This window comes from Danio rerio, chromosome 18, assembly GCF_049306965.1.
Source record: "Danio rerio strain Tuebingen ecotype United States chromosome 18, GRCz12tu, whole genome shotgun sequence".
Taxonomy (NCBI): Eukaryota; Metazoa; Chordata; class Actinopteri; order Cypriniformes; family Danionidae; genus Danio; species Danio rerio.
The window spans coordinates 20,097,162-20,124,929 of NC_133193.1; the positions used below are offsets into that span (position 1 = coordinate 20,097,162).

Sequence of the window (27,768 nt, forward strand, 5' to 3'; positions counted from 1 at the left end):
TTTATCGATTAACAGGATAATACAGTGTAAATTCAATATTGTTGATCCTGGACCATCATAATCATTAAAACAGTTTATTTTTCTAAATATTTTTAGAGTTTCCTCACTTGTATTACATAGGACAGTAGAGACCAGACAGGAACATTAAGAAGCTGTGAGAGTAAAAGGATCAGCAAGGCCCACGAGGTGGGATTCAAACTCGGGTCACCTTAATCAACTCAGTGTTAGGCCAGTGTACTTTACCACTAGGCTATATGCAGTGATATTTAATTACAGTTTGAGTTCCCTAGTGTTTATTTAGGAGCATCATAAAAAATTTAATACAGTGTAAATTTACTATTGTTGATCCTGGACCATCATAAACATTTTAATACAGTATAAATTCACTAATGTTGATCCTGGACCATTATAATCATTTCAATACAGTGTACATTCACTATTGTTAATCCTGGACCATCACAGTTTTTTTTATAAGTTTTTTTCACCTTCATTATGGAGGATAGAAGAGATTGGACAGGAATACGAAGAGCAGAGAAAGAGGAATAATTGTCAAGGATCTTGAGGTGGGATAAAACTGGGGTCACCCCGAGCAACTCAGTGTTATAAATCAGCACACTTTACCACATGGTTATCGGCAATGACATTTTATTACAGTTTGAGTTCACTAGTGTTTATCCTGGACCATCATCATGCACTTTAATACAGTTTTTTTAATATCTTTTGGGTTTTTTCACCTGTATTATAAGGACAATAGAGATGGGACAGGAATACACAGGGAGCAGAGAGAGGGGAAGGATCAGCAAGGGACTTTGAGGTGGGAATCAAACTCGGGTCTCTCTAAGCAACTCAGTGTTATATGACAACGCACTCTACCACTAGGCAGCTGGCAATGATTTTTTTTTTTTTTTACAGTTTGAGCTCACTAGGGTTTATCCTGGAGCATCATCATCATTTTAATACAGTGTAAATTCAGTAATGCTGATCCTAGACCATCATAAACATACAATCAAGTTTTTTAATAAATATATTTCAGATATTTTATTTTTACCTATATTCTGTAAGACAGTAGAGATAGAAGAGGAATAGGGAGCTTAGAGAGAGGAAGGATCAGCAAGGGAACTTCAGGGAACTGAACTAACTCGAGCAACTGTTATAAGTCAGCACACTTTACCAATAGGCTAAAAATGTTGAGTACACATGAAAATACAAAAGGGATAAGTATTATGTTTTGTTTTTTCACTCAACCCGAGGCATTCAAGTTTTGCAGAGAAAACCTTTCAGTTGGCAAAACTTAAAAAGTTTTGTTAGAGTAGTTCACCACTTGAGAAAACTAATAATCATCTGTTAACCTAACTAAATGTTTTTTATGTATGCGATGTATTGCGAACAAATAATTTAGGTCAGTGCAGCAGATGTTTTTGAAAGTTGAGTGAACAAGAAAAGGAAATGAAATAAGGATAAGATCCAATAAGGATTATGTATTTTTTTTTTTTTTTTGTACTGACTTAAAATGTACATATATTTTTGGTTTTAAGAATTAATTCCTGTGAGTGATGACATCATTGTTGACATCAAAAATTGTGTAATGCATAATGCCACAACAGCCCAAAGTGTTCAATTCTTTTATTCATTTGACACAATTACACTGGACAGCAACGCATTTATTTAAGTGTTTTAGTAGACTTGCTAATTCTCAATACCTATTCACAGGAGGCTTGACATAAAATAAAAATAGAATAGATAAATATACACAACATTATAATTCTTTACATTAAATTGTAAGGCAATAGCAAAGGCGGCAGTATCAAACAATCTAATAGACTATTTGTGCAAACACTGCTGTTTGGTTTTTAACCACTTTTTAAGTACACTACTTAAAACTTTTAGATTACCTTTTAATTTTAGGCTAACAGGTAAATCATTCCAATATTTGGTTGCCTCAACAGAGAAAACCGATTGCTTGTTAATATATCAAATCAATAGGCTTCTATGTGGTTAAAGAGGCTTGTGACCATGATGTAATGCAGTAAGACAAGCATACATTGTAATAATTAGCCAAACCTAAAACCTAAATATATGCTAAAATAGTTTTTATAAACAGTGATAAACAACAAGGTGAACAAATATGGCTTTCATAATTAAAAGTATGTATTTTATTTTCAAATCAAACACAACAACATTATACAGAAAGTAAAAAAACAATTACTTCACAAATTTCTTAATCAGATTAACATTTTATATAATAAAAGCAAGCGTGTATTCACATAACTCTGCATTTTACAAAAATAGATTTTGTGGTTCTTATATTCAAGGTCTGCATGAAAGAAAGCATGGTAAAATATCATAGTGACGTCATAAAGTAATTTTAAAGAGAACTCCTCAGAATAAACAAACAGCCAACAAATGATGTAATAAGCAAAAGAGCTGTCATTAAGTATATCGCATTAACTACATTTACAGTGAAGTATTCTGATGTGCACTTCTTTGAACTGTGCATGCTTGTCTAAATTTCTGGGACAGCATTTACATGTCGCATTCTTGTCCGAACAATGACAGAGGCTTCTCCCTTGACATCTCTAAGTCTGTCCGAGTCAAAGTCCACGAGCAGTTTCCTCAGGCCAGCGCGGGTGGGTTTGAAGGAGAATTTAACAGTCACAGTCTGCCCAGATTCAATCTTGCCACTATAAAGACCAACATGCATACATTAACAACCATAACTTGGGTTTATAAGACAGTTAGTTTCTAATACCAGTACATACTGTGTTTTTATTTCTCTGGCCTCTGTTAGTCCTGCTCCCTCCACAGTAAACACACCCCCTTGAAGATTAATAGGTAAGGGGTTGGTGAAGGAGATGTGCGCAGTCAGTTTACGGGATACAATTGCATTGCCAATAATAATCTGAAAATCAGAAAAAAATATTGCTTATTAGGTCACAGTGTCAAAGTCACAGTCAGCTTTATTGTCAATTTAACCACATGAATCGAAATTACGTTACTCTCAGACCCTATAGGTGCCTAACATATAATGTTAATACAAAAAGTAGAGTCTTGAGAAAGAATTTACAATAAATACAATCATACATAAAATGTAATCTAAAAATATACATAAAATGTAGTCTAAAGAATAAAAAAGAAAGAATAAAAATTTGTAAACAATACAATACTATCCAATACAATACAATACAATGACATTAAGGGCATATGGCAATGAGCGCAAACCAGTTGTGCAGATATAGAACAGTATATAGTGCAAAAAGGCTTGTAAACATGAGAATTATGATAAAGTGACAGTGTCATGATATATAGGGAGGTAGTCCAATGGTGCATAAAGTGACCAGTGCAGATGTAAGTGTGTATGTGTGTATTTTCATATGTGTCAGAGTCCAAAGGTGCATGGGGAGGGAGAGGGGAGTGGTGGCGGAGCTGGGAGAGAGTTCAGTTTCCTGAGAGCCATATGGATGAAGCAGTCTTTCAGTCTGTTGGTCCTGCATGGCCTGGAGATTCCGCAGTCCCCACCCTGCAGCAGACTGAAGAAGCTGTGCATTGGGTGGGTGAGATCTGCTGTTATGCATGGGGCTTTTCGGTTGAGACTGAATTTGGGATGCTGAATTTAGCATGGCGTGACTTTCCGTTTTTAACTTACAGAATCCCAAATTGTAACTGAGGAAATTTGATTGTGCTGGTCAGTTTGTAATTTGGCTAATAAATGTAAAACTTTAACAGATTCTTATTTTTGTATTTTAAAAATAAGTATTGTTTTCATATTTCTTCATCTTAACCTTTAGGAAATGTATTTCGTACATCAAAAGGGGTGGTTATGATGATAATCTTTTATGCTAAACCTTCTAATTAAATAGAAAATGAGGAGAATAACTGTAAAAAGACACACTTTTTGGCTACAGGCCTGCTTTTATATTATAGGGATATTTGTTTTTCTTACTATCAAAGTCAATGGTTACAGGTTTCTTGAAAATGTCTTTTTTTGTGTTCAACAGAAAAAAACACTTATAAAGGTTTGAAACTACTATATATATATATATACACAGTTGAAGTCAGAATTATTAGCCCCCTTCAATTTTTTTTCTTCTTTTTAAAATATTTTCCAAATGATGTTTAACAGAGCAAGGACATTTTCACAGTATGTCTGATAATATATTTTCTTCTCGATAAAGTCTTATTTGTTTTATTTTTGCAAGAATAAAAGCAGTCTTTAATTTTTTATGAACCATTTTAGGGACAAAATTATTAGCCCCTTTAAGCTATATTTTTTCTCTATAATCTACAGAACAAACCACTGTTATCCAATAACTTGCCTAATTCCCCTAACCTGCCTGGTTAACTTAATTATCCTAGTTAAGCCTTTAAATGTCACTTTAAGCTGTATAGAAGTGTCTTGAAAAATATCTGGTCAAATATTATTTACAGTCATCATAAAGATAAAATAAATCATTTAGTACATGATTGTTAATTTGATTAATTTTTTTGTTTTTTTCCTCACAGTACTACATTGAAAGATCAAATCTAAAGAGTATGCCTGTACAGTACACCATGGTCCAGAGTGGACACAATAATGTACCTAGGGCTGTGCAATATATATAAAAAATTATTGATAGATAATGGTATATGCAATACTCATATCACAGATATATTTATATAATTTATAATAATAATAATAATAAAATAACACAATAAAATTTAACTCAAAAACTATCATTAATCTCCTTAAACAGGGAAATAAAATTTAACAAGAAATATCACAATACTCAAAAGCAACGTGCCAAATTAAAATTAGACCATATGTTACTTGAAAAATTACACCATTTAAGTAATCAATGTGGCTATAATTGTTTTTATATGCAAAATAAAAATAAAACATCACATTTTTAAGAATGCTTTATTTACAGCAGATCAGAAATAAGATGCAAATGACATTAAAACACAAAATGAGGAATGAAGAAAGACATCTGGACTCCAATTTGTCACCAAGCGGACAGGTGCAGGAGACACATAGACGGTCCAGGAAGAAGCCGGAGGGACCAGAGCAGTAGAGACCTCAGTACAGCTGTCCGGACTCAAACAGGCAGAAGTAGAGCTCTCTTTAATCCAGTCAGGCACCAAACAGGCAGAATCGGGAAAGTCCTCAGTACAGCATTCGGGACTTAAACTGGCAGCATCAGGAGAGTCCTCAGTGCAGCAGTCGGGACTCAAACTGGCAGCATCAGAAGAGTCCTCGGTACAGCAGTAGGGACTCAGAGAGGCAGCATTAGGAGAGTCTTTAGTACAAATGTCGGGAGTCAAACTGGCAGCATCAGGAAAGTCCTCGGTACAGCAGTCGGGACTCATACCGGCAGTACCTGGAGAGACCTCTGTATTCCTGTCATGAGTCGAAACGGCAACACCAGAAGAGAACTCCGCAGAGCAGTTGGGAGTTAAACAGATAGCAAAAGAGACCTCAGTGCTTCTGTCAGGACTCAAACTGGCAGCAGGAGACTCCTCAGTACTGCTGTCGGGACTCAAACTGGCCGCTGTATGAGATAGGGCAGCACTGTTGTCAGGAGCCAAACAGGCAGCAGGAGAGACTTCAGCACTGTGGTCAGATGAGGCCTTGGTGTATTTTTTGCCACCTCTTTGATGGGAAAAGGCCCACCTCCAAATTGATTTCTTCTTTTTAGAAGAACGCTTCTTTCCTCTTTCCACATCTCTCTCTAGATGTAAATTGTTTTCCACTTCATCTGTGGAAGATTGTGGTGGTGTACAATGATAGTAGTCCACACTGCCACAATCATTTCTTGACGGTTTACAACTTGAACTGAGCTGACCCATATTTGAATTGTCAGAGCTACAGAATGAACAAACCAACAAGAATTGCAGTAACATACAGTGTGATGTCACATATAGAACTCACAAATAGAGGCCAGCATTCTGAGGCTTACGGTTTCAACGGTAACCAATTCCATTGTGTCCCACTGGCCCATGTCACCACGTTTAAATCATTAAATTCTCAGTTTTTACTTGGTATTCTACTTTTGACATAAAAATAAAGTAATTTATATTAATAATAGGTATTTATATAAACACTTATAATACATATATATAAATTTATATAAATACTTATAATATAAATGTCTTAAACAAAAACAGTGAACTCAACTAATCAGAGATATAAGCTGAGGTGTTGTGGACTGTTTAAAGCTAGCTCATTCTTGATTGAGATCAAATGGATAAAATGTGAAAGGTCAAGTATAAAATGTTTTATATTCGTTGTAAAATATTTGTATGAAATTCCATTCATTTCTATTTAATACTAATATGTGTTGTTAAGGAATAAATTTAGACAAATTTAAAATTGATTTTCTTGATTAAATATAGCAGAATATTTCTGGTGACAACCAGATATTTAAACAGATCTCATTACAAATTTGAAAAGTTGGTTCTTTTTTAAAAATGCATAAACTAACAGATCTATAATAACCATACCTCAATGATTTCTTATTGATTTAAAAACAATTATCATCTGGTTATTAAGAAAATAACGATTCACTGGACTCACAATTCGATAAGATTCACCATACTAATCTCACAATTCATGATTCAGTCACGATTTTTAAGCAAAATTATTTAAAACAAATTGAAGGTGAAGAGTGCTTTCATTTCTTTCTTAAATGCAGCACTTTTTTGCTAAATATAAAATATTTTCTGCCATAACTTAATTGCTATTTTATAAACAAAACAAGAATAATACAAACTAAATACTAGGGGTGTAACGATACACTCAGCTCACGATACAATGTGTATCACGATATAATGTTCACGATTCGATATGTATCACGATATTTGGAATAAAATTTGAAAATTAAACTGAAATTCAAATTTTATTTAAAAATTTTTTTAATTACCAAGTAAACAATTTTTTATGTATTTCTTTTGTTTCAACTTGTTAAACTGAACCTTCTTTAAGAAAATAAATTAAACAGGACTGTCTCTGGAAAATCAAACTATTTAAAAACTTCTTATAAAATATTATTGAAATTATTCAATTCAATTGAATTTAACAGTAAGAGCTCAAGGCTTTGTTTGGTCACTTGCGTTTTTTGTGTGTGCAATCTACTTTCCAGGTAATCAACAGTTCTATAAAATAATCCTGAACTGATGTGTATCTGTCTGAGAGGTTTTTATGTATGGCTGTCTTCATGTTGGGCATGAGGAGTGACAGGGTGGCCGTCTTTTCATTACACAGGACAGTCGTGGCTCTTTTCAGCAGTTTAGGCAGGTTTACTATTTCTTCGGCGTCGCTGATGTCAGCGCTATCAAGTATATCATGTTGACGTGCATTTTTGTGTACCTCTAAACTCAAAAGAGTTCATGCTCGTCGTAATCATAACTCTAAAATGCGAGATGATTATTTAAATAATGTGCACGCTTTCGGTTTCATTTCCACTGCTGTTCATACTTCCCAAGCGGCTCCTGAACGATCACTCTGTTACACAAACTGAGTGTTTTTTACTACTTTATTACCTGTTAGTCACAACCTGCAGGTTCTGTTCACTGAAGCAGACACGCGCGCGTCTATCATAGTCCGCCCTCTGTAGTAACACCTCACGGTCAGCTCACGTCATGTGTGATTTTGCGGCTACCAATACATCATTATATGAAGACAGAATGATATTTTAGGGTGAATTGTACCTTATAAATACAGTAAAGGAGGGGAAAAAACTAATCTAATACCTGCTTCTGTCAAAGAACAACTCTCTGTTTTAGTCTGAAAAAGATCTTCGCACTTTCGATATAAAAACACTGCATAAGCTAACATGGACACTAATAATTAGATTTTTATGCGATTAAGACAATACTCTGATTAAGAGTCTACAATGTAAACAGCGATTTTTGATTAATTTAATCCGATTAAGGTCATAATCGAACTAAAGAGAAACCGAATTAAGACGCCGATTTTAGTTACAACCGTCATGTAGAACTTTTCGCCGCGTTTTGCGACTGGATAGTCCACGAACACATGTACACACACACACGCACACACGCACACACACACACACACACACACACACACACACACACACACACACACACACACACACACACACACACACACACACACACACACACACACACACACACACACACACACGTTCCAGAATGAAAGTGAAAGTGTCAAATTGCTGTTAAAATTGACAAAATAAAAAATGAAACACCCAAAATTACACAAAACTCAAGGAAATGCGGATAGCATGGTGACGCAATGATGTTAATCGAATGATTTGTTATAACATGTTAAACGGGATCATGAAAGGATCATTCAAAAAGCAACTCATGTAAACATCTTAATCTTATTATTGTCTTAATTAGATTAAGGCAAATAATTTGATTACTGATGTCCATGTAAACAGTCACTGATTTACCCTCTGATCTCCATAGCAATTGCTAAGGCAAGTGGAACCACGTGGTTTGGTTTATTAGTTGGTTAATAGTTTTTTGGTAATTGACGTCTGTGACAGTAGTTTTTCATTGTGCTGATGGTTTATGTGCATCATTTTTGTCAAAATAGATGTGTTTTTGCAGTATTTGCACAGTTTGTGTTTTGTCTGGCGCACATCACCGCTGTCATTTTACTCTGTCGCCCACCTCTTGCTCGCCGTTGATGTGCAGGTGAAGTGAGCTTGCACCGGTAAACAGCATCCCCTCTGTTCAAAACATGTATCACGATTCATTCAACATTTTACCCACATTTGAATCGTCACATATTTGAATCGATTTTCAACTGGCTAACGGTGAATCATTAAATCCCTATTAGTTATCATTTTTTGTGGTATCATGTGCTTCACCTGGTATAGTTGTGCTTTCTCCAAGACTCTGGATCTTGCGGTCTAGGATGCGGCGTCTTCTGCTGAGGGTTTTAAGGAACTGTGCCTCTTCCTCATTGATGATATCCTTTACCATATCAGGATCTTTCAGCAGCTCTGGAAAAGCATCACCCTGAAAAGAGCAATAAACTATTAAATGGACATGAGAAAGTAAGTATTAGAAAACTATATTAAAATAAGGCAAATGCCTTGATTAACCATTACTAATAATGTACATCTATTTTGTAGCCAGTTTAGACAAGTCATTTCATCCTCTTCGTAGTAAAGATTTTCTGAGTTGTTTGGATTAAAAAATTAATTATTGAATGTTTCACTCACTCTCGCGACTGTGCAGGTGCACTCAACTGCAAAGCCAAGTGAAAGTAGGCTTCAGTAAAAAGATAATGCAAAAACGCATATGATTAACAACAGCTTTAGAAAGCAAAAGCCAAATCCATTTTAGGAAATTTAGAAACCTGGCCGGATGAAATGCCAAAAAGTAGCATCTCTGTGGGTCTGCAGAGCATGTGAGACTGTGTGAATACTAACAAGTTTCGTGCAGACAGAACGAAAGAGAGAAACAAGAGAGATTTTTCCTCTACACTGTTAGACCTTACCAGGGTTTTTTACAGTAGAATACTGGCAACACTGTTGCCAGCTACTCACTGTAAAAGTTCGGTTACAGTAAGTAACTGGCAACAGTGTTGCCAGTTAATTACTGTAACTGAACCATTACAGTGAGTGGCTGGCAACAGTGTTGCCAGTTATTTACTGTAACTGAACCAATACAGTGAGTAGCTGGCAACAGTGTTGCCAGTTAATTACTGTAATAGAGCAGCAGTGGTAACTAACTGGAAACTGTGTAGAGTTGATTACTGTATTGTAGTGTTACAAATCACAGCATTATACTGCATACACATTAATAGTATGTCATATATAGTTATTGTAGTGTTACTAAAATTAATCAGTATTCTTAGCTGTTATTTAAAAATAGAAGGCATAACATTTTTTCAGACAAATTAATTTTATTGTTTTGGCACCAAACAAATAAATAACAGAAAATGTTTAACAAAATTAAAAAAATCAGCAGATATAAATATTGTCTTACATATTACAGGTCTGCACAGTAAGGCTGCGGTCACACTAATGTTTAAGCATGCTATATTCTGCACTGCGAAGTGGAATTAAACAAAGCGAGTAGTGGAATTAAACAAAATAATTAGAGATTGAAAAAGCAAGCCAGAGAGGTCATGTTTTGATCTTTGATTGGTCTCAAGCAATCACATGATGTGATTTCGCATTCAGCGTTCTCCAAGCTTGAACTTTCCAATGCTGCGAATTATGAAATTTGTCTCGTGAGCTATCATTCCAGGTCCGCAGTACTCACATGCGTATGAATGGAAGTCTGTAGGGAGAAAAGTGCAGTGTGACCGGGACTTTAAGCTGTAACTCTAATTAAACACACCTGATCAAACTAATTAAGGCTTGTTAGAATTCTACAGGTAATGTTGAAGCAGGGTGGGTACTAAACAATGCTGCCCTGCAGTTCTCCAGGAACTTGGAGTTTGACCCCCATGGTATATAGCAGGGGTGCTCAATCCTGTTCCTGGAGATCTACGTTCCTGCAGATTTCAGTTGCTACCCATATCAAACACACCTGCCTGTAATTATCAAGTGGTGTTCAGGTCCTAATTAATTGGTTTAGGTGTGTTTGATATGGATAGCAACTGAAATCTGCAGGAAGGTAGATCTCCAGGAACAGGATTAAGAACCCCTGGTATTAGAAATACTTTTAAAGCAACTGCCAACATTGATCACAATCACATATCCAATAAACACACGCACACGCGCACACACACACACACACACACACACACACACACACACACACACACACAAAGTGCTGCAGTGAAATGTGTTACTCTCTCCTCAATGCTGACCATGCAAAAAAAAAAAAAACTGAACAGCAAAAAAATACAAAATAAATATTTTAAATTTTAAAGTTTTAAATAAATAAAAACTGTGTCAAATCTCAATAAAAAGTTTAAAATAATTGTAGAAAACAAAAATAAAGTTGGCAACAATGAAAAACCAAAGGATAAAATCTTTTACTATTATAATTATCTCATGACAACAAACTTTTTTATTGTTTCAAATATAAATTCATAGGTGGAAACACTGCTCTGAAAAATACTTTTGCAACAAACTCACAACCTGGGACCGGACAGGGGAGCTTTTGTGTGTGGATGGCTATGTGTATCATGTTTTTGTGATTCCCTGTGATGATGTGCACATGTTACCTTACTGAGATAATGGAATTTAATTTTGGCTTAGTTGCCAGAAAGATACATTCAACTGTTAGCATCTGTACATTATGGCAGTATGCAATATCCAATAAATACATATACTGTACTTAAACAAAAGTAATGTAAGAAGTTATATGAGGAGAGGCTAACTAGCTAACAATGTAGCTTTTTTTAAGTACACAGTTCAAGATAACAACAGTATAACTTAAAACACAGCCTTATTTTAGAAACCCTCAAAAACATTTGAACACATTTTACTTACTCATTGTAGATTCTTATTTAAAGCCTAAAACATAACAGACTCTACATCTGAATTGATGGACATAGCATAGAGCACACTCAGCAGTAAACAAATCAAACACCTGGCTCCCTTAAAGGGCCGGCATTTTCTGAAAACTCTTTCTAACACCTTTGTGTTTAGAATAAGACGGACAGCCTGTGGGAGTGTGTGGTGATGCCTAAATCATTGTTTTTTACAGTTATTTACTGCACAATCTACAGAGTAACAGTGCAGTTATACTAATTAAACACACCTGATCAAACTAAATCTAAAGGTAGTGTGTTGAAGCAGGGCTGGAACTAAATTCTGCTGGGCTGCGGCCCTTCAGGAGTTTGACATCCCTGGTACATAGCATATTTTCAAAGGAACTGCCTACATTTATCACAATCATGCACATATCATTGAATAAAAACAATAAAAATATAAAAACTTCATCCAAAGCAAAAAATAAATAAATGTTGGTTGTTCCAAACCTGTAGTAATAAAAATAAATAAATAAATAAATAAAATAACCTGATTAATACATTTATTTAGGAAAGCCTTTATACTATACTGTTAATGCCACTTTTACCTACTTCATTTGAAGTTTTCCAGACAAATTAATTGAGTCTCTGCAAAAATGTATGTACGTGCTGTTAAATAACACATTTTTACTAGTTATTTAGCAAAATACTAATATTCAGCTTAAAGTGCAATTTAAAAGCTTAACTATAGGCTAAACTAGGCAAATTAGATTAATTATAGAAAAGTAAACAAAGTTATAAAAATGGTTGTGATAATTTGGTTGCTCTGTGTGAATATTTTTGCCTTTAAATGCATCTCGTTGATATCTTTACCTTTTAATTAGCTCTGTGACATTGACATTGGTTGACTCCTGATACTCAATGTTAAAAACATAAAAGGAAACAAAGAAAACACAAAGATGTCTGCAGAGAAATTTAGCTTATCATCAATGCATTGTCTCACTTTCTCCTCAATACTGACCATACATATACCAAAACTGAAAAAAAAAAAAAAAAAAAAAAAAAAAAAAAAAAAAAAAAAATATATATATATATATATATATATATATATATATATATATATATATATATATATATATATATATATATATATATATATATATATAGCAACATAAAGCATCAGAGTACATGAGGTAATAATGGTTGAGCAGTAATTTACCATTTATTATCACAGTAACTATCTGTAATGGATACCTAAAGTAAATTACTGTAATTTATTCTTTGCACTACAAAATTTCATACAAATCCTGCTCCTTTTACAGTAAAATACTGTTTCCTTTTATTACAGCAAAACACTGGCTATTTTACAGTTATTTACTGCATAATCTACAGTAAGGGTTAACAGTGTACTTAAAGTATCTTTGTGTAAAAAATTACTATGCACTAATATTATTCTGCTTAATAAGTATGATCCAAAATGAACGTTTAATATTTAAAATACAAATTAGTAAAAACATTTTAAAAGGATACTTATTCATACTTTTCAACAACCATTAATCAAGATTCCAGTGTCATATTATCTCTCAGGCATCACTGTAATATGCTGATCTGGTCCATAACCAACTATATTTATTAAAATGATTATAAAAAAAAACTGTTAGTTGCTGCCAAATAATATTGTAAACTTGATGTTAAAAAAAGATATTTGATGAAGGGAAAGTTCAACAGAGCATTATTTCTTTCATATGATTTTATTTATACTAAAATTAATTGTATTTATTCCTGGCTGATGTCAATGGTCATTTTCTTTAGATTTAGATTTAAATAAAGACAATGTTCAATTCATTTAAAGAATGACTGTTTTAAATAACGGTTTACACTACACAGCATTGTTGGTTTACAAAAAAAAAGAAAAACAAACATAGTCCTGTTGTACTACCACATTTGATTTTGGTTTTATTGTATAAAAAAAAAAGTTTTAAATGAGAATCGGAAATACTTTATGGCATACTATTCAAAAATGATTTATTTTGATCATTATTTAAAATAAATTCTTATTTTTCAGATTTTCATAATATATTTATTAATTCCAGTACTTTTATCATAAACTGATTTATCAACCATTTGGTAGAGGTTGCTATTTTAAAAACTATTGGTTGTGCTGAAAAAAAATGCATTGAGTGTGTTAACTAGTGACATATGAAGTTAAGAAATGTAATTCAGAAATGTTTTTCTTGGTGGGGCAGGTAAAGGGATAAAAGCCAATGCCAATAATCCACACGGTAGTGGTATTCTGTGCATTTCTATGGATGAATAAAAATATCTTTTATACAAGACAATAACCAACATAATATCTCTTAGTTTTCTGTGCATCCCTATGAATAATACATTATTTAAGAGGCAGTAAAGCTATTATCTATTTGTATGTGATTGCTTTTTACCTTTGCTAGCTGTACAGTAGCAAAGAGCTTTAAGTTTACCTGTTGAATTGGATGAACACCAAATTCCAGATTTCAAGCACATTTGGGTCATTCATGCTGACCAGGTGTGCAGCATCTCTGCCTCCAATGCGATCATAGTGGATCTCACTGCACGGCCCACATGGACCAGTGTCCCCCATCTCCCAGAAGTTATCCTTCATGCTGCCAGGCAGAATACGGCTCTCCTCCATTCTGATACAGAGAGAATATAAACACATTTACATCAATTCTACAACTTATATTATAATTAGGTGCGCACCAATTTGGTCATTTTAACCCATATAGATAATCTAATCACAGTCATATCACCCTGCAGCCCAAGACCGGTTACTCACTGAATTCTAAGCAGGACTGAGTCTGGTCAGTACCTGGATAGGAGACCACATGGGAAAACTAGGTTGCTGTTGGAAGTGGTGTAAGTGAGGCTAGCAGGGGGCGCTCAAAGTGCAGTCAATAGCCCCTTTCACACAGTGATACTGTAAATATCTGGAAAATTTACGGAACGACTTTACTGTGCTGTTCACACAGGCGAGGACGTTACGGAATTTTTCCGGAAAAGATCATTGACACATCCATTCCAAAATACCAGTAAATTCTGACATCATTAACCAGAAATGAGCTCTAAACGGCTGCGCTTGTATTTGTAAACGTTTGACTACATTACAAACTATGAAACTATATATAATATAAATAACTATAAACTATAAAAAAGACAGATGACAATAAAAAAAAGTGATTTCTTCTTCTAGGAAACAATAACATTTATCTATGATATTGCAATTTACGGTGAAACTCTGCCTTCCTTTTACATTCAAAAACTGAAAGTAATATCCAAAAAAGCAAATAGATAATTCACAAAAATATTATTAATCAGGTCACCCTTAACTTGCTCTAAACCCTTTATGAATTCCTTTATGATGTTAAACGCAAAAGCAGATATTTTGAAAAATGTTCAAAACAAGTTAATAAGCTACCAGTTTCCAACAATCTTTAAAATTACTTATTTTGTGTTCTACAGTTTAAATTATCAAAATAATGATAACATTTACAGGTAATATTCTTCAACCAATTAGGCACATACATTCACATTTTTTTGCTAAACTTTCACACACACACACATATATATATATATATATATATATATATATATATATATATATATATATATATATATATATATATATATATATATATATATATATATATATATTATTTTTTTTTATTTTTTTTTTTTACTTTGTTCAAATCTCCCTACTTGGTTCATTCCGGCATTGGCGAAGAGCAGCGTGGGGTCATCCAGTGGAATGGTGGCTGACGAGTGGACATACTGGTGTTCATGGCGGCGGAAGAAGTCGATGAACTTCTCACGGATCTGTGCAGCAGTCAGTGAAGAGTCCATGCTTGTTGCGTTTTTCACAGGAGACTAGTGATAAACACGAACACGGCGAGTCAGAAACCGGTTACACAAAAACAGCGGGTGGGGTAAACCCAATGTAATGCAGCTGCTTTGTGGTGCTATTAACCGGCAACAATTATAAATCTGTTAAGGACACCTGTGGCCTGAAGAAACATCAGGTACACCCCCCTCAAAAAAAAAAAAAAAAGAAGTTTTAATTTACCCCACTAATATACCTAGTCTACTCTAATCTTATTAACATTATTAAAAATGGTTAATAATAAATAAGGGTTTTTGTGACTTGAACACCAAATATGAAAAAAACATTGATAAATTAATCCACTTCTCATTTACTAGTCATATCATACCTTTTGAGCCTCCTATCTCCTGATTTGCAGTTTTTGTTTGATTTTCGAAAATGTAATTTTCTGCATGTCTTCAAATATGAAAATATAATTTATGTTATAGTGTGAGTTGTTATCCAATGTGATACAAAGCTACAAACATGTTCATTTGGACAGAGTGATTAACTGAGGTGTAGTGTTGTCAAGATACTGGAATTTCTAAATTCAATACCTTGCAAAATACTGATATTCAATAGGCTACTGTTTTTATATAATAACAATTATATCAAAAATAGTAGGCTACAAAGTATAAAAATAAAGATCTATATGCTAGAAATATGTTTAGTTTAAATTTCTTCAGGGCGAATTTTTTTTCAGTTTTCCTCAAAATAGGGTGATGTGGGCATTGTAGCACTTTAAATGCATGTAATGCCTGTTTCATTCATTCATTGAGCAGAAATTCCAGATGTGCCTCACAAAATTAGTAGAACATTCTAGGAAATCCCTAATATGGGTGAAGGCATCCAGCTATTGCTGTAGTAGAATGAAAAAAAGATCTGAATATACATAAAAAGGCTTTAACTAATCATTACACGACTGGGACAATAAATGTTTTATACAGTTGAAGTCAAAATTATTACCCCCTTTGAATTTTATTTTCTTTTTTAAATATTTCCCAAATGATGTTTAACAGAGCAAGGAAATTTTCACAGTAGCCTATGTCTTATAATATTTTCCTTTTAAAGAAAGTCTTATTTGTTTTATTTCATCTAGAATAAAAGCAGTTTTACATAAAAAAAACATTTTAGGGTCAAAAATATTAGCCCCTTTAAGATATATATTTTCCTACAGTCTACAGAACAAACCATCATTATACAATAACTTGCCTAATTACCTTAACCTGCCTTTAAAGCTTTTAAATGTCACTTTAAGCTGTATAGAAGTGTCAAAAAAAGTCTAGTCAAATATTATTTACTGTCATCATGACAAAGAAAAATAAATCAGTTATTAGAGTTGAGTTATTAAAACGATTATGATTAGAAATGTGCTGAAAACAATTTTCTCTCTGTTAAACAGAATTTGGGGAAAATAAATAATAAAAATAAAAAATATAAAAAATAAATGGGGGGCTAATAATTCAGACTTCAACTGTATGTGTTCTTCCAACCATTTTAGGTATTTTTATAAGAAAGTCGATTTATAATTCGATGCTAACTGACATGGCATGTTACAGTAGAATATAGTTATATAATAATCAGCTAGATGCATGAACTCACTGTGATTTAACTATTACAGAAACAGATGTGACTTGCTATATCATATAAATATGCCTAGATAGCTTTATCATATCTAGAAAGCTAGTAACGTTACATTTTACGTTTTTTTGACTAACTCGCATGTATTTACATTGATATGATGCACATTTTACTGATTATAGTTTATTTATTTCACCAAAACTACACACATTTTATACTGTGGAAACAAGCTTCATCATTAGTTAAAACTATTCAGTTTCGCGAAACAGTTGTATAATTACCTCATTAGCTTCTGCTCCTCAAAATAATGAATGAATGAAGTGCAGTGGCGGGATTTTTTTTAACACCATGTGACAACAGAGCCACTCCCACCTGCCGGTAGAAACAGGTACTGCTGAACAGCTGACGATTTAATTACCCGACACAACGCTGCGTTAAGTGGAATGTTCGTGATGTATGTGGTAATTTTCAGTACTTAGATAACTAAATAAATTTTATGCAACATATTTTATTTAAGTGCAACATATCCCAAGAGATCAGGGGCTTTTGACAGTACATCAGGGGCTTAAGCCCCCAAAGCCCCCCCCCCTCGCAACGCCACTGTTCTGAACTGTGGTGGCTGGTTATTAGGGCTGGGCGATTAATTGAAAAGTACAACATTCAGAACCTATAATCAAACAAATTTCCAGGTCATTTTTTCAGTTACTTTTACTTGTACTTTTTTGACTGCTCTTTTTAGGCCATGTGAGTTTTAATTTCAGTTGTTCAACGTTTATGTTCAATACATAATCATAGATAGTAGATAGTGTGTGTTTCCTCCAATTATTTTAAAATCAAGTAATGGACCCCTCATTTAAAAAGCTCTCACTTGTAATATGTGAACATATTATTAACTGTACAAAACTTGTCAGTAAACTATAAGGACAAAACAAATAAATAAAATATTTGTTCATTAGTGGTAGATGAGTTAAAATGTTCAATCATTCGAGATTTAGATTTCAGGCCAAATCGTCCAGCCCTACTGGCTATTAAAATTTCAACTTGACATTGTAAATCCTGTAATGTGAATAATGCAGATTTACACACAGCAATATGGATGCTGAAACGATATATGGTGCAGCCCTAGACTGAAGTCATATAAATTTGAATGAAAATTAAAAAACACAATTATTAAAATGCAACATCAAGACACACAACATGTCTTTTGAATAGGTTAAAAAAACTCTGTGTAAAACTGAGAAATGCTTTAATAAGAAGCTCCAAAGCAGGTGGAGCCAGAAAACGGCAAACAGACATCCCTGAAGTAATTACAGTGCCACTCCCATAACAACTAATCCAAAACATAAAGATATTTTTTTAAATGACATCTCATAAGCATTCAAGCCATGCATGCCAGAAACAGCATCCTCCATGAAACAATGAACCAAAATGCTTCAACATTTGCACAATGACAGCAAGAATGTGTTAGGAGTAAAATACATTGAATTACATCATGACCCATTATACAAATAAGGGCTGCACAATATTGGAAAAATCTGACATTGCGATATTTTGTTTTGCTGTGATATACATTGTGATATATTTCTATTTTTTCATCAGATGATTTGAACAGCCCTATTAAGAAAGATTTCATTAGTTAAATCGACTGGGGTGATCAAGTCTTTTTCTATGCAGTGCATCTGCAAAAAAACAATAAATTACAAGCATATAAAAAAGTGAGAGCAAAAATGAAAGGTTTCTTGGGAGTCTAACAGTACATTAATTTAAAAACTGAACAATTAAACACAAAATAACATGATTATCCATGTATAAATAATTTATATAATAATATTTAAGAACACCTTTATTCTTTAATAAATAATCAAATCCTGCGTCGTGACTATTGCGAATACTCACATTGCGATATCGATGTTCAACCAATATTTTGTTCAGCACTAATAAAAATTATATGCTAATTATGTGTAGTAATTGATAGTTTTTTTGTTAAAAATTAACTAGAAAAACAAGATACTGGAAAGAATTCAAGCTACTCTGGTGGTAATGGAATTACTGTTAAACTTATCTTTTGAAACTAAATCTTTGCCTAGATCTCTTTGAGAGCTAATTTTAGCCTCATACTTGAAAAGAGAAAACCAGATGAAGAATGCTCTTCATATCAGCCTTCTCAATAAGGATTTTAAATTACTGTTTAATGTGTTAGCTTTGAGATTAGAAAAAAATATTGCCTTTGATTATTGAAGTTGATCAAACTGGGTTTATTCATGGACAATACTCTGGTGATAAAATGGGAAAGTATTTAAAATATGTAATAATGACAAAACACTACTCTGTGGATCTCCTTACTTCTGGGTTTAGCAATGCTGCCGTTGTGGCCCCAACATTATGAAGCTGCAGGCATGGAGACCCAAACACATGCTCAAACGGCTAGTGTAACCCCGCCAGTCCTACACCACCAAACCCATTCCGAGCTGGGATCGAACCAGCGGCCTTCCACATGGAAGTTGGATGCTCTACACATATAATACAGTGTAAATTCACTAATGTTAATACCTGACCATCATAAACATTTTAATTCTGTGTAAATTCACAATTGTTGATCCTTGACCATCAAAAACATTTAATACAGTGTAAATTCACTATTGTTGATCCTAGACCAACATAAACTTTAATACAGGGTAAATTCACTATTGTTGATCCTGGACCATTAAATACATTTAATACAGTGTAAACTCACTAAAGGTGATCCTGGACCATCATAAACAATTTAATACAGTGTAAATTCAGTATTGTTGATCCTGGACCATCAATATTTTAATACAGTGTAAATTCACTAAAGGTGATCCTGGACCATCATAAACATTTTAATACAGCGTAAATTGACTATTGTTGATCCTGGACCATCAAAAACATTTAATAGTTTAAATTCACCAATGTTGATCCTGGACCATCATAAAGATTTCAACACAGTGTAAATTCAGTATTGTGGATCCTGGACCATCATTATTTTAATACAGTGTAAATTCACTAAAGGTGATCCTGGACCATCAGAAACATTTAAATACAGTATTGTTGATCCAGTACCATCATTATTTTAATACAGTGTAAATTCACTATTGTTGATCCTGGACCACCATAAACATTTATATATATTTTTTCTGAATATCTTTAGAGTTTGATCATTTTATTACACAAGACATTCAAAGATTGATGTTCTGAGTACTGAGAGAGAGGGTCAGTATTACAAGAGAGAGCACTTTACCACTAGGCTACTAGAATTGATTATTGATCACAGTTTGAGTTCCCTAGTGTTGATCATGGACCATCATAATCCTTTTAAAACAGTGTAAATTCACTAATGTTGATCCTGGACCACCATAAACATTTTAATAGTTTTTTTCTGAATATCTTTAGACTTTGATTATTTGTAAATGTAAAGGAGGACTAAGCAAAATAGTTTTTTTTTGCAGTCCACTTTGAATCCAACATGGAAATCAATTTTTTCTTTATTGGCATTGAATGTTTTGAAATTCACATGGCACTAACATGCCTGTGTTTTTATTTCTGTAATAAATATGGCTGTCAAGTTGGGATCTTGCTGGTTTATTGTGGGTATGTTGTTTACATGAGGAAATCTGTGTTACAAGTTAAACAAAATTCTAAAAATTCTAAACAAATATATTTACAATTTGAATTGTTTTTTGTCTGGCGTTTACATTAATTTTACTTTTGAATAGCCAAAATGACAAGTTTCAGTCTTTTAAATGTAATTAATCATAATTAATTAGGTTTTTTAATCGATTGACAGCACTAATAATATTTACATACATACATACTTTATTTCTATATATATTCAGAAGATTATTAAGGGATATCATGTGAGAGGTGAATTTAGGAGTTTTACACTCGTGAATATTATTATTTTATCAACTCTATTCAGTCAAATATAAATCACTCTTGCAGGTAGGTTTAGTGCTGTGACCGAATATCTTCAGATAAGAAAATGTCTCACACTCAATCCTACATTAAATAAACTGAAGCAGCTGAGGAGACAAAGGTTTCTGCTAAAAGTTTCTCTAAACCAACAGAAACTGGTTATTTTCAATAGATGTATATGTTAAACCTTTAAAAATACCAACACACACACAGACAAAGTCAATGCAGAGGGTGCGGTTTTCCGATTATTTTATTGGCTTGACAATTGTTACATATGTACCTCCAAAGCATTTGTGATGTTTACATTAAATAGGACATATGAAAACAATTAACATAGTAATGGTGGTTTTTCTAATGAATAATAATTAAGAGCACATTACACAATCATCTTTAGGATAAAACAATAGTAATAAATACTTTATCTAATACTTAACAAACTAAGATTCATTCATAAACAATTTAGAATCCTGTGTGTGTGCATGCGCTTTCAGCTGATGGTTGCTTAGCAACGACAGTCACAGAATGTGTTCTATATTAGTGTTCCATACTAGAACAGCGCATCAGCCAGCATTCAGGACAGTGACTTGGTGGATCACACAGCTACTGTACGAATAGACAAATCTGTGATTGTGAAGGACTCGTTCGCTATGGATGCTCACTTAAATCAGTCTTCAGACAACCATAATCGCGAGTGGTCATTGGTTGTTCTGACTTTGGACCCAAAGGTGAACGTACAAGAACTGATTGAGTCAATGAAACAGTTCACCCAAATCCACTCTTTGGATCTGTCCTATGATGAAGACAATAATTGCAGATCCATTTATGTGACTTTTGAGCATTCAGGACGGGAACAGGAACCTCATCCTGTGCTCCCCACATACCACTATATTGAGCGGAAGACACTGCTTGTGAGCAATCTGCACCCAATGGTCACCGAACAACAGCTTATTGAAAAGTTTGGTCCATTGGGGTCCATCTCGACTGTGCAAGTGTGCAGAAACAACATCGTCTCTCCTGTGTATGCCTTTGTGACTTTCCATCATCGACTCGATGCAGTGCGAGCACAAAAAGCTCTGAACTTCACTCATTTACTGAATAAACCTCTGATCATCATGTGGGGCCCAGACAAGACAACTGAGGTCCTCTCAGATTATGACAGCAGCTCTCAAAGACAAACAGAGGAGAGAGAGGCAGCTGGAGAAACAGAGGAGAAAAAGACCAGTGGAGAAACAGAGAGAGAAGCAGCTGGAGAAACAGAGGAGAGAGCGAACAGCGAGTCTTCATGGAGAAGAAGGATCTCCAACAATGTGAAAAGTGCTGTGAAAGCCACGGTAAGCAGTCCAGCAACCTGGGTCGGAGTCGGCATAGGTGTCTGTGCTGCTTATGCCTACTTCAGGAGCAGGAGCTAGTGTGGACACATTCTAAAAGGTAATTTATCTCATTTAAGTGACATGACATCTGGCTGAGCTTAGTAACACATATGTTTATATAGAATTCTCTGTGGGTCAGAGGTCATGTTAATTCATACTCAAATTCAGGTTCATTTAGACATCGACACTGATTTTCTTGACTCTGTTCTTTTCCAGACGAGAAGGCCTGCCTCACAATCTCCACTCATCATCCCCAGAGTGACCAATCACTGCTCCAGAAAGAAGAGTGACCGATCACCGCTCCAGACAGTGTAGTGTGACCGATCACTCATTCTGACTGAGAACAGTGATTGGTCACTCCACTTGGCAATTTCAGCTTGATTTCCCCAGCAGGCCAAACACTTGCAATAAATGTGAATTGAATAAACTTAAGTCTTGTGTGTCTCTCATTCAGCAGTAAAGCTCAGCCTGTTGTAATTTATATCCATCCAAGAGAAGCATGGCAGCACTTTGTTCCAGACACAGAAGTAAACAACAGGATTTTCTTCACATCTATTGATGTGTTAGACAATAATTTATCGACCGTTTGAAAAGAAGGACTGCATTAAAGAACAATCAAATGTAGAATTGCCAGCTTTAAATCAGGACTACCATTACAATGTGCAGTGGGTCCTAATAATGTCAGTACAGGAAGATATTCTGAAGAATGTTGGAAAAAAGCAGCCGTTGGCTTCCATAGTATTTTTCGTTCCTACTATTGTGGTTTTTTTCGGTACCACTTTATTTTGAAGGTCCCATTGAGTATTAGTAGACTGTCTGCCCAATATCTGCTGATACTGCTGCTTTAATAGACATTTAACTGACTATAAGAAACTCTGCAAGTACATGTCAACTTACCCTTACCCCAACCCAACGGTCTACTGAGAATTACTGTAGTTGGCATGTACTGTAGAAACAATGTAACTTAAATTCAACAAACTGACCAGCAAAATAAAGTTTGGCCAATTTTTTTACAACATTTTTCAAAATACCTTCTTTTGTGTTCAACAGCAGAAATTCAAGGGTTTGGAACCACTTGTGTGTAAGTGAATGAGTAAATGTTCATTTCTGTGTTAACTGTCCCTTAAATGCTGGCTTAACATATGTAAGATTGAATCTGAAGGGAGTCGCTCGGGCTGCCTGTGTTGAGTGTGTGTATGTGTGTGTGTGCGTGTGTGTGTGTGTGTGTGTGTGTGTGCGTGTGCGCGCGCGCGTGCGAGCGTGCGTGCGTGTGTGTGTGTATGTGCGCGTGCACACGTTTCCTAGACACAAGAACAAATGCCTAAACATCCGATGCTGCCGTCCGTATCCCTCAAATTTGTTTAAATGTTTAAAAATGTTGTGACCAATGTTCCTGAAAGAATTAGTCTTTGTGACATAATGTGTACCAGTGCGAGCCTTTGATGTACCGCTTGATGCTTCTTACATCCTTGTCGCAGCACCAGTGGCAACAAAATTAGGCACCAAAATTCAAATGCTGATTCAGTGATCCTACTTGTAAGAGACTGTTCTCACTCTCAGCTCACATCATTCAAAACAAAAGGGCCTCGTTGTCCTCAGATAATGTCAACAGACTGGACTGTCTTAGCAACTTCCTTGGTGTTTGGTTTTTTCTGAACGCTTCCTGAATGTAAAAGTGGCTCAAACTCGCTCATTTTAAGGCAGGATGGTACAATTTTGGGACAATTTTATCCATGAGGTAAACACTAAACAAAACTTTCCATCCGGAGCTCCTTCAAGGGACGTCACACTTGTAAACAATCGCTCCATCGTGCTTGCACAGCCACGCACAGACTCGTCATTGATACCAAGCCGACCAATCACAGAGCTTTCACATGGCACTAACATGTGTTTTTTTTCTGTAATAAATATGGCTGTCAAGCCGAGATCTTGCTGGTTTATTGTGTGTACGTTGTTTACATGAGGAAATCTGTGTTACAAGTTAAACAAAAATTCTAATAAACAAATATATTTCTAATTTTAATAGTTTTTTTTTGTCTTGTGTTTACATTAATGTTATATGAATAGCAAAAATTACAAGTTTCAGTCTTTTAAATGTGATTAATCGCGATTAATTGCAAAAAAGTGTGATTAATTGGTTATTTTTTTTTTATCGATTAACAGGATAATACAGTGTAAATTCAATATTGTTGATCCTGGACCATCATAATCATTAAAACAGTTTATTTTTCTAAATATTTTTAGAGTTTCCTCACTTGTATTACATAGGACAGTAGAGACCAGACAGGAACATTAAGAAGCTGTGATAGTAAAAGGATCGGCAAAGCCCAGAAGGTGGGATTCAAACTTGGGTCACCTTAATCAACTCAGTGTTAGGCCAGTGTACTTTACCACTAGGCTATATGCAGTGATATTTAATTACAGTTTGAGTTCCCTAGTGTTTATTTAGGAGCATCATAAAAAATTTAATACAGTGTAAATTTACTATTGTTGATCCTGGACCATTATAATCATTTCAATACAGTGTACATTCACTATTGTTAATCCTGGACCATCACAGTTTTTTTAAATAAGTTTTTTTCACCTTCATTATGGAGGATAGAAGAGATTAGACAGGAATACGAAGAGCAGAGAAAGAGGAATAATTGTCAAGGATCTTGAGGTGGGATAAAACTGGGGTCACCCCGAGCAACTCAGTGTTATAAATCAGCACACTTTACCACATGGTTATCGGCAATGACATTTTATTATAGTTTGAGTTCACTAGTGTTTATCCTGGACCATCATCATACACTTTAATACAGTTTTTTTAATATCTTTTGGGTTTTTTCACCTGCATTATAAGGACAATAGAGATGGGACAGGAATACATAGGGAGCAGAGAGAGGGGAAGGATCAGCAAGGGACTTTGAGGTGGGAATCAAACTCGGGTCACTCTAAGCAACTCAGTGTAATATGACAACGCACTCTACCACTAGGCAGCTGGCAATGATTTTTTTTTTTTTTTTTTTTTGCAGTTTGAGCTCACTAGTGTTTATCCTGGAGCATCATCATCATTTTAATACAGTGTAAATTCAGTAATGCTGATCCTAGACCATCATAAACGTACAATCGAGTTTTTTAATAAATATATTTCAGATATTTTATTTTTACCTATATTCTGTAAGACAGTAGAGATAGAAGAGGAATAGGGAGCTTAGAGAGAGGAAGGATCAGCAAGGGAACTTCAGGGAACTGAACTAACTCGAGCAACTGTTATAAGTCAGCACACTTTACCGATAGGCTAAAAATGTTGAGTACACATGAAAATACAAAAGGGGTAAGTATTATGTTTTGTTTTTTCACTCAACCCGAGAGAAAACCTTTCAGTTGGCAAAACTTAAAAAGTTTTGTTAGAGTAGTTCACCACTTGAGAAAACTAATAATCATCTGTTAACCTAACTAAATGTTTTTTGTATTGCGGACAATTAATTTAGGTCAGTGCAGCAGATGTTTTTGAAAGTTGAGTGAACAAGAAAAGGAAATAAAATAAGGATTATGTATTTTTTTTTTGTACTGACTTAAAAATCTACATATATTTTTGGTTTTAAGAATTAATTCCTGTGAGTGATGACATCATTGTTGACATCAAAAATTGTGTAATGCATAACGCCACAACAGCCCAAGGGTTAAATTTTTTGATTCATTTGACACAATTACACTGGACAGCAACGCATTTATTTAAGTGTTTTAGTAGACTTGCTAATTCTCAATACCTATTCACAGGAGGCTTGACATAAAATAAAAATAGAATAGATAAATATACACAACATTATAATTCTTTACATTAAATTGTAAGGCAATAGCAAAGGCGGCAGTATCAAACAATCTAATAGACTATTTGTGGAAACACTGCTGTTTGGTTTATAACCACTTTTTAAGTACACTACTTAAAACTTTTAGATTACCTTTTAATTTTAGGCTAACAGGTAAATCATTCCAAAATTTGGTTGCCTCAACAGAGAAAACCGATTGATCAAAAAAGTCCATAATTTCAATTGCTTGTTAATATATCAAATCAATAGGCTTCAGTGTGGTTAAAGAGGCTTGTGACCATGATGTAATGCAGTAAGACAAGCATACATTGTAATAATTAGCCAAACCTAAAACCTAAACATATGCTAAAATAGTATTTATAAACAGTGATAAACAACAAGGTGAACAAATATGGCTTTCATAATTAAAAGTATGTATTTTATTTTCAAATCAAACACAACAACATTATACAGAAAGTACAAAAACAATTACTTCACAGGTTTTTTTTCTTCACTCCCATCAGGTGAAGTTTTTTTTCCCTCTCCGCTGTCGCCACTGCCTCGCATGATTCAGGATTGGTAGAGCTACGCATCGATGAATTTGCTCTTCAGTGTTTGAACTCTCAGTAATGATTAAATCACACTGAACTGAGCTAAACTGAACTGAACTGAACTTAAACACTAAAACCTGAACCACACTGTTCCAGTTACTGAACCACACTGTTCCAGTTACTATGACCATTTATGTGAAGCTGCTTTGACACAATCTACATTGTAAAAGCGCTATACAAATAAAGCTGAATTGAATTGAATTGAATTTCTTAATCAGATTAACATTTTATATAATAAAAGCAAGCGTGTATTCACATAACTCTGCATTTTACAAAAATAGCTTTTGTGGTTCTTATATTCAAGGTCTGCATGAAAGAAAGCATGGTAAAATATCATAGTGACGTCATAAAGTAATTATAAAGAGAACTCCTCAGAATAAACAAACAGCCAACAAATGATGTAATAAGCAAAAGAGCTGTCATTAAGTATATCGCATTAACTACATTTACAGTGAAGTATTCTGATGTACACGTCTCTGAACTGTGCATGCTTGTCTAAATTTCTGGGACAGCATTTACATGTCGCATTCTTGTCCGAACAATGACAGAGGCTTCTCCCTTGACATCTCTAAGTCTGTCCGAGTCAAAGTCCACGAGCAGTTTCCTCAGGCCAGCGCGGGTGGGTTTGAAGGAGAATTTAACAGTCACAGTCTGCCCAGATGGCAGCAGACTGAAGAAGCTGTGCATTGGGTGGGTGAGATCTGCTGTTATGCATGGGGCTTTTCGGTTGAGACTGAATTTGGGATGCTGAATTTAGCATGGCGTGACTTTCCGTTTTTAAGTTACAGAATCCCAAATTGTAACTGAGGAAATTTGATTGTGCTGGTCAGTTTGTAATTTGGCTAATAAATGTAAAACTTTAACAGATTCTTATTTTTGTATTTTAAAAATAAGTATTGTTTTCATATTTCTTCATCTTAACCTTTAGGAAATGTATTTCGTACATTAAAAGGGGTGGTTATGATGATAATCTTTTATGCTAAACCTTCTAATTAAATAGAAAATGAGGAGAATAACTGTAAAAAGACACACTTTTTGGCTACAGGCCTGCTTTTATATTATAGGGATATTTGTTTTTCTTACTATCAAAGTCAATGGTTACAGGTTTCTTGAAAATGTCTTTTTTTGTGTTCAACAGAAAAAAACACTTATAAAGGTTTGAAACTACTATATATATATA

General features: G+C 34.3%; 3 protein-coding genes across 5 annotated transcripts in view; 1 reads left to right on the forward strand and 2 right to left on the reverse strand.

Annotated features, from left to right (window-relative positions):
* The window catches only part of LOC100535229 (alanine--tRNA ligase, cytoplasmic-like), a 29,341-nt gene extending 14,053 nt beyond the window's left edge, over positions 1–15,288 (reverse strand). Inside the window, exons 1-2 of the mRNA XM_073929980.1 lie at positions 15,140–15,288; positions 13,885–14,076 (exon numbers count right to left, since the gene is read on the reverse strand). Of these exons, the coding sequence (XP_073786081.1) occupies positions 13,885–14,075 (191 nt within the window). The 5' untranslated portion in view covers position 14,076; positions 15,140–15,288. The remainder of the gene's footprint in view (positions 1–13,884; positions 14,077–15,139) is intronic.
* Positions 1–27,768, reverse strand: part of tgm2l (transglutaminase 2, like) — a 170,631-nt gene that overhangs the window by 21,135 nt on the left and 121,728 nt on the right. The window lies entirely within an intron of this gene.
* Positions 18,795–24,203, forward strand: LOC103908610 (uncharacterized). The gene is made up of 2 exons (XM_009293617.5): positions 18,795–22,241; positions 22,400–24,203. The coding sequence occupies exon 1, from the start codon at positions 21,461–21,463 to the stop codon at positions 22,220–22,222; it is 762 nt and encodes a 253-aa protein (XP_009291892.2). The 5' UTR covers positions 18,795–21,460; the 3' UTR covers positions 22,223–22,241; positions 22,400–24,203.

Bases quoted from the DNA above. Each gene is read 5' to 3' on its own strand.
- LOC103908610 (XM_009293617.5), top strand. From the start codon at position 21,461: ATGGATGCTCACTTAAATCAGTCTTCAGACAACCATAATCGCGAGTGG.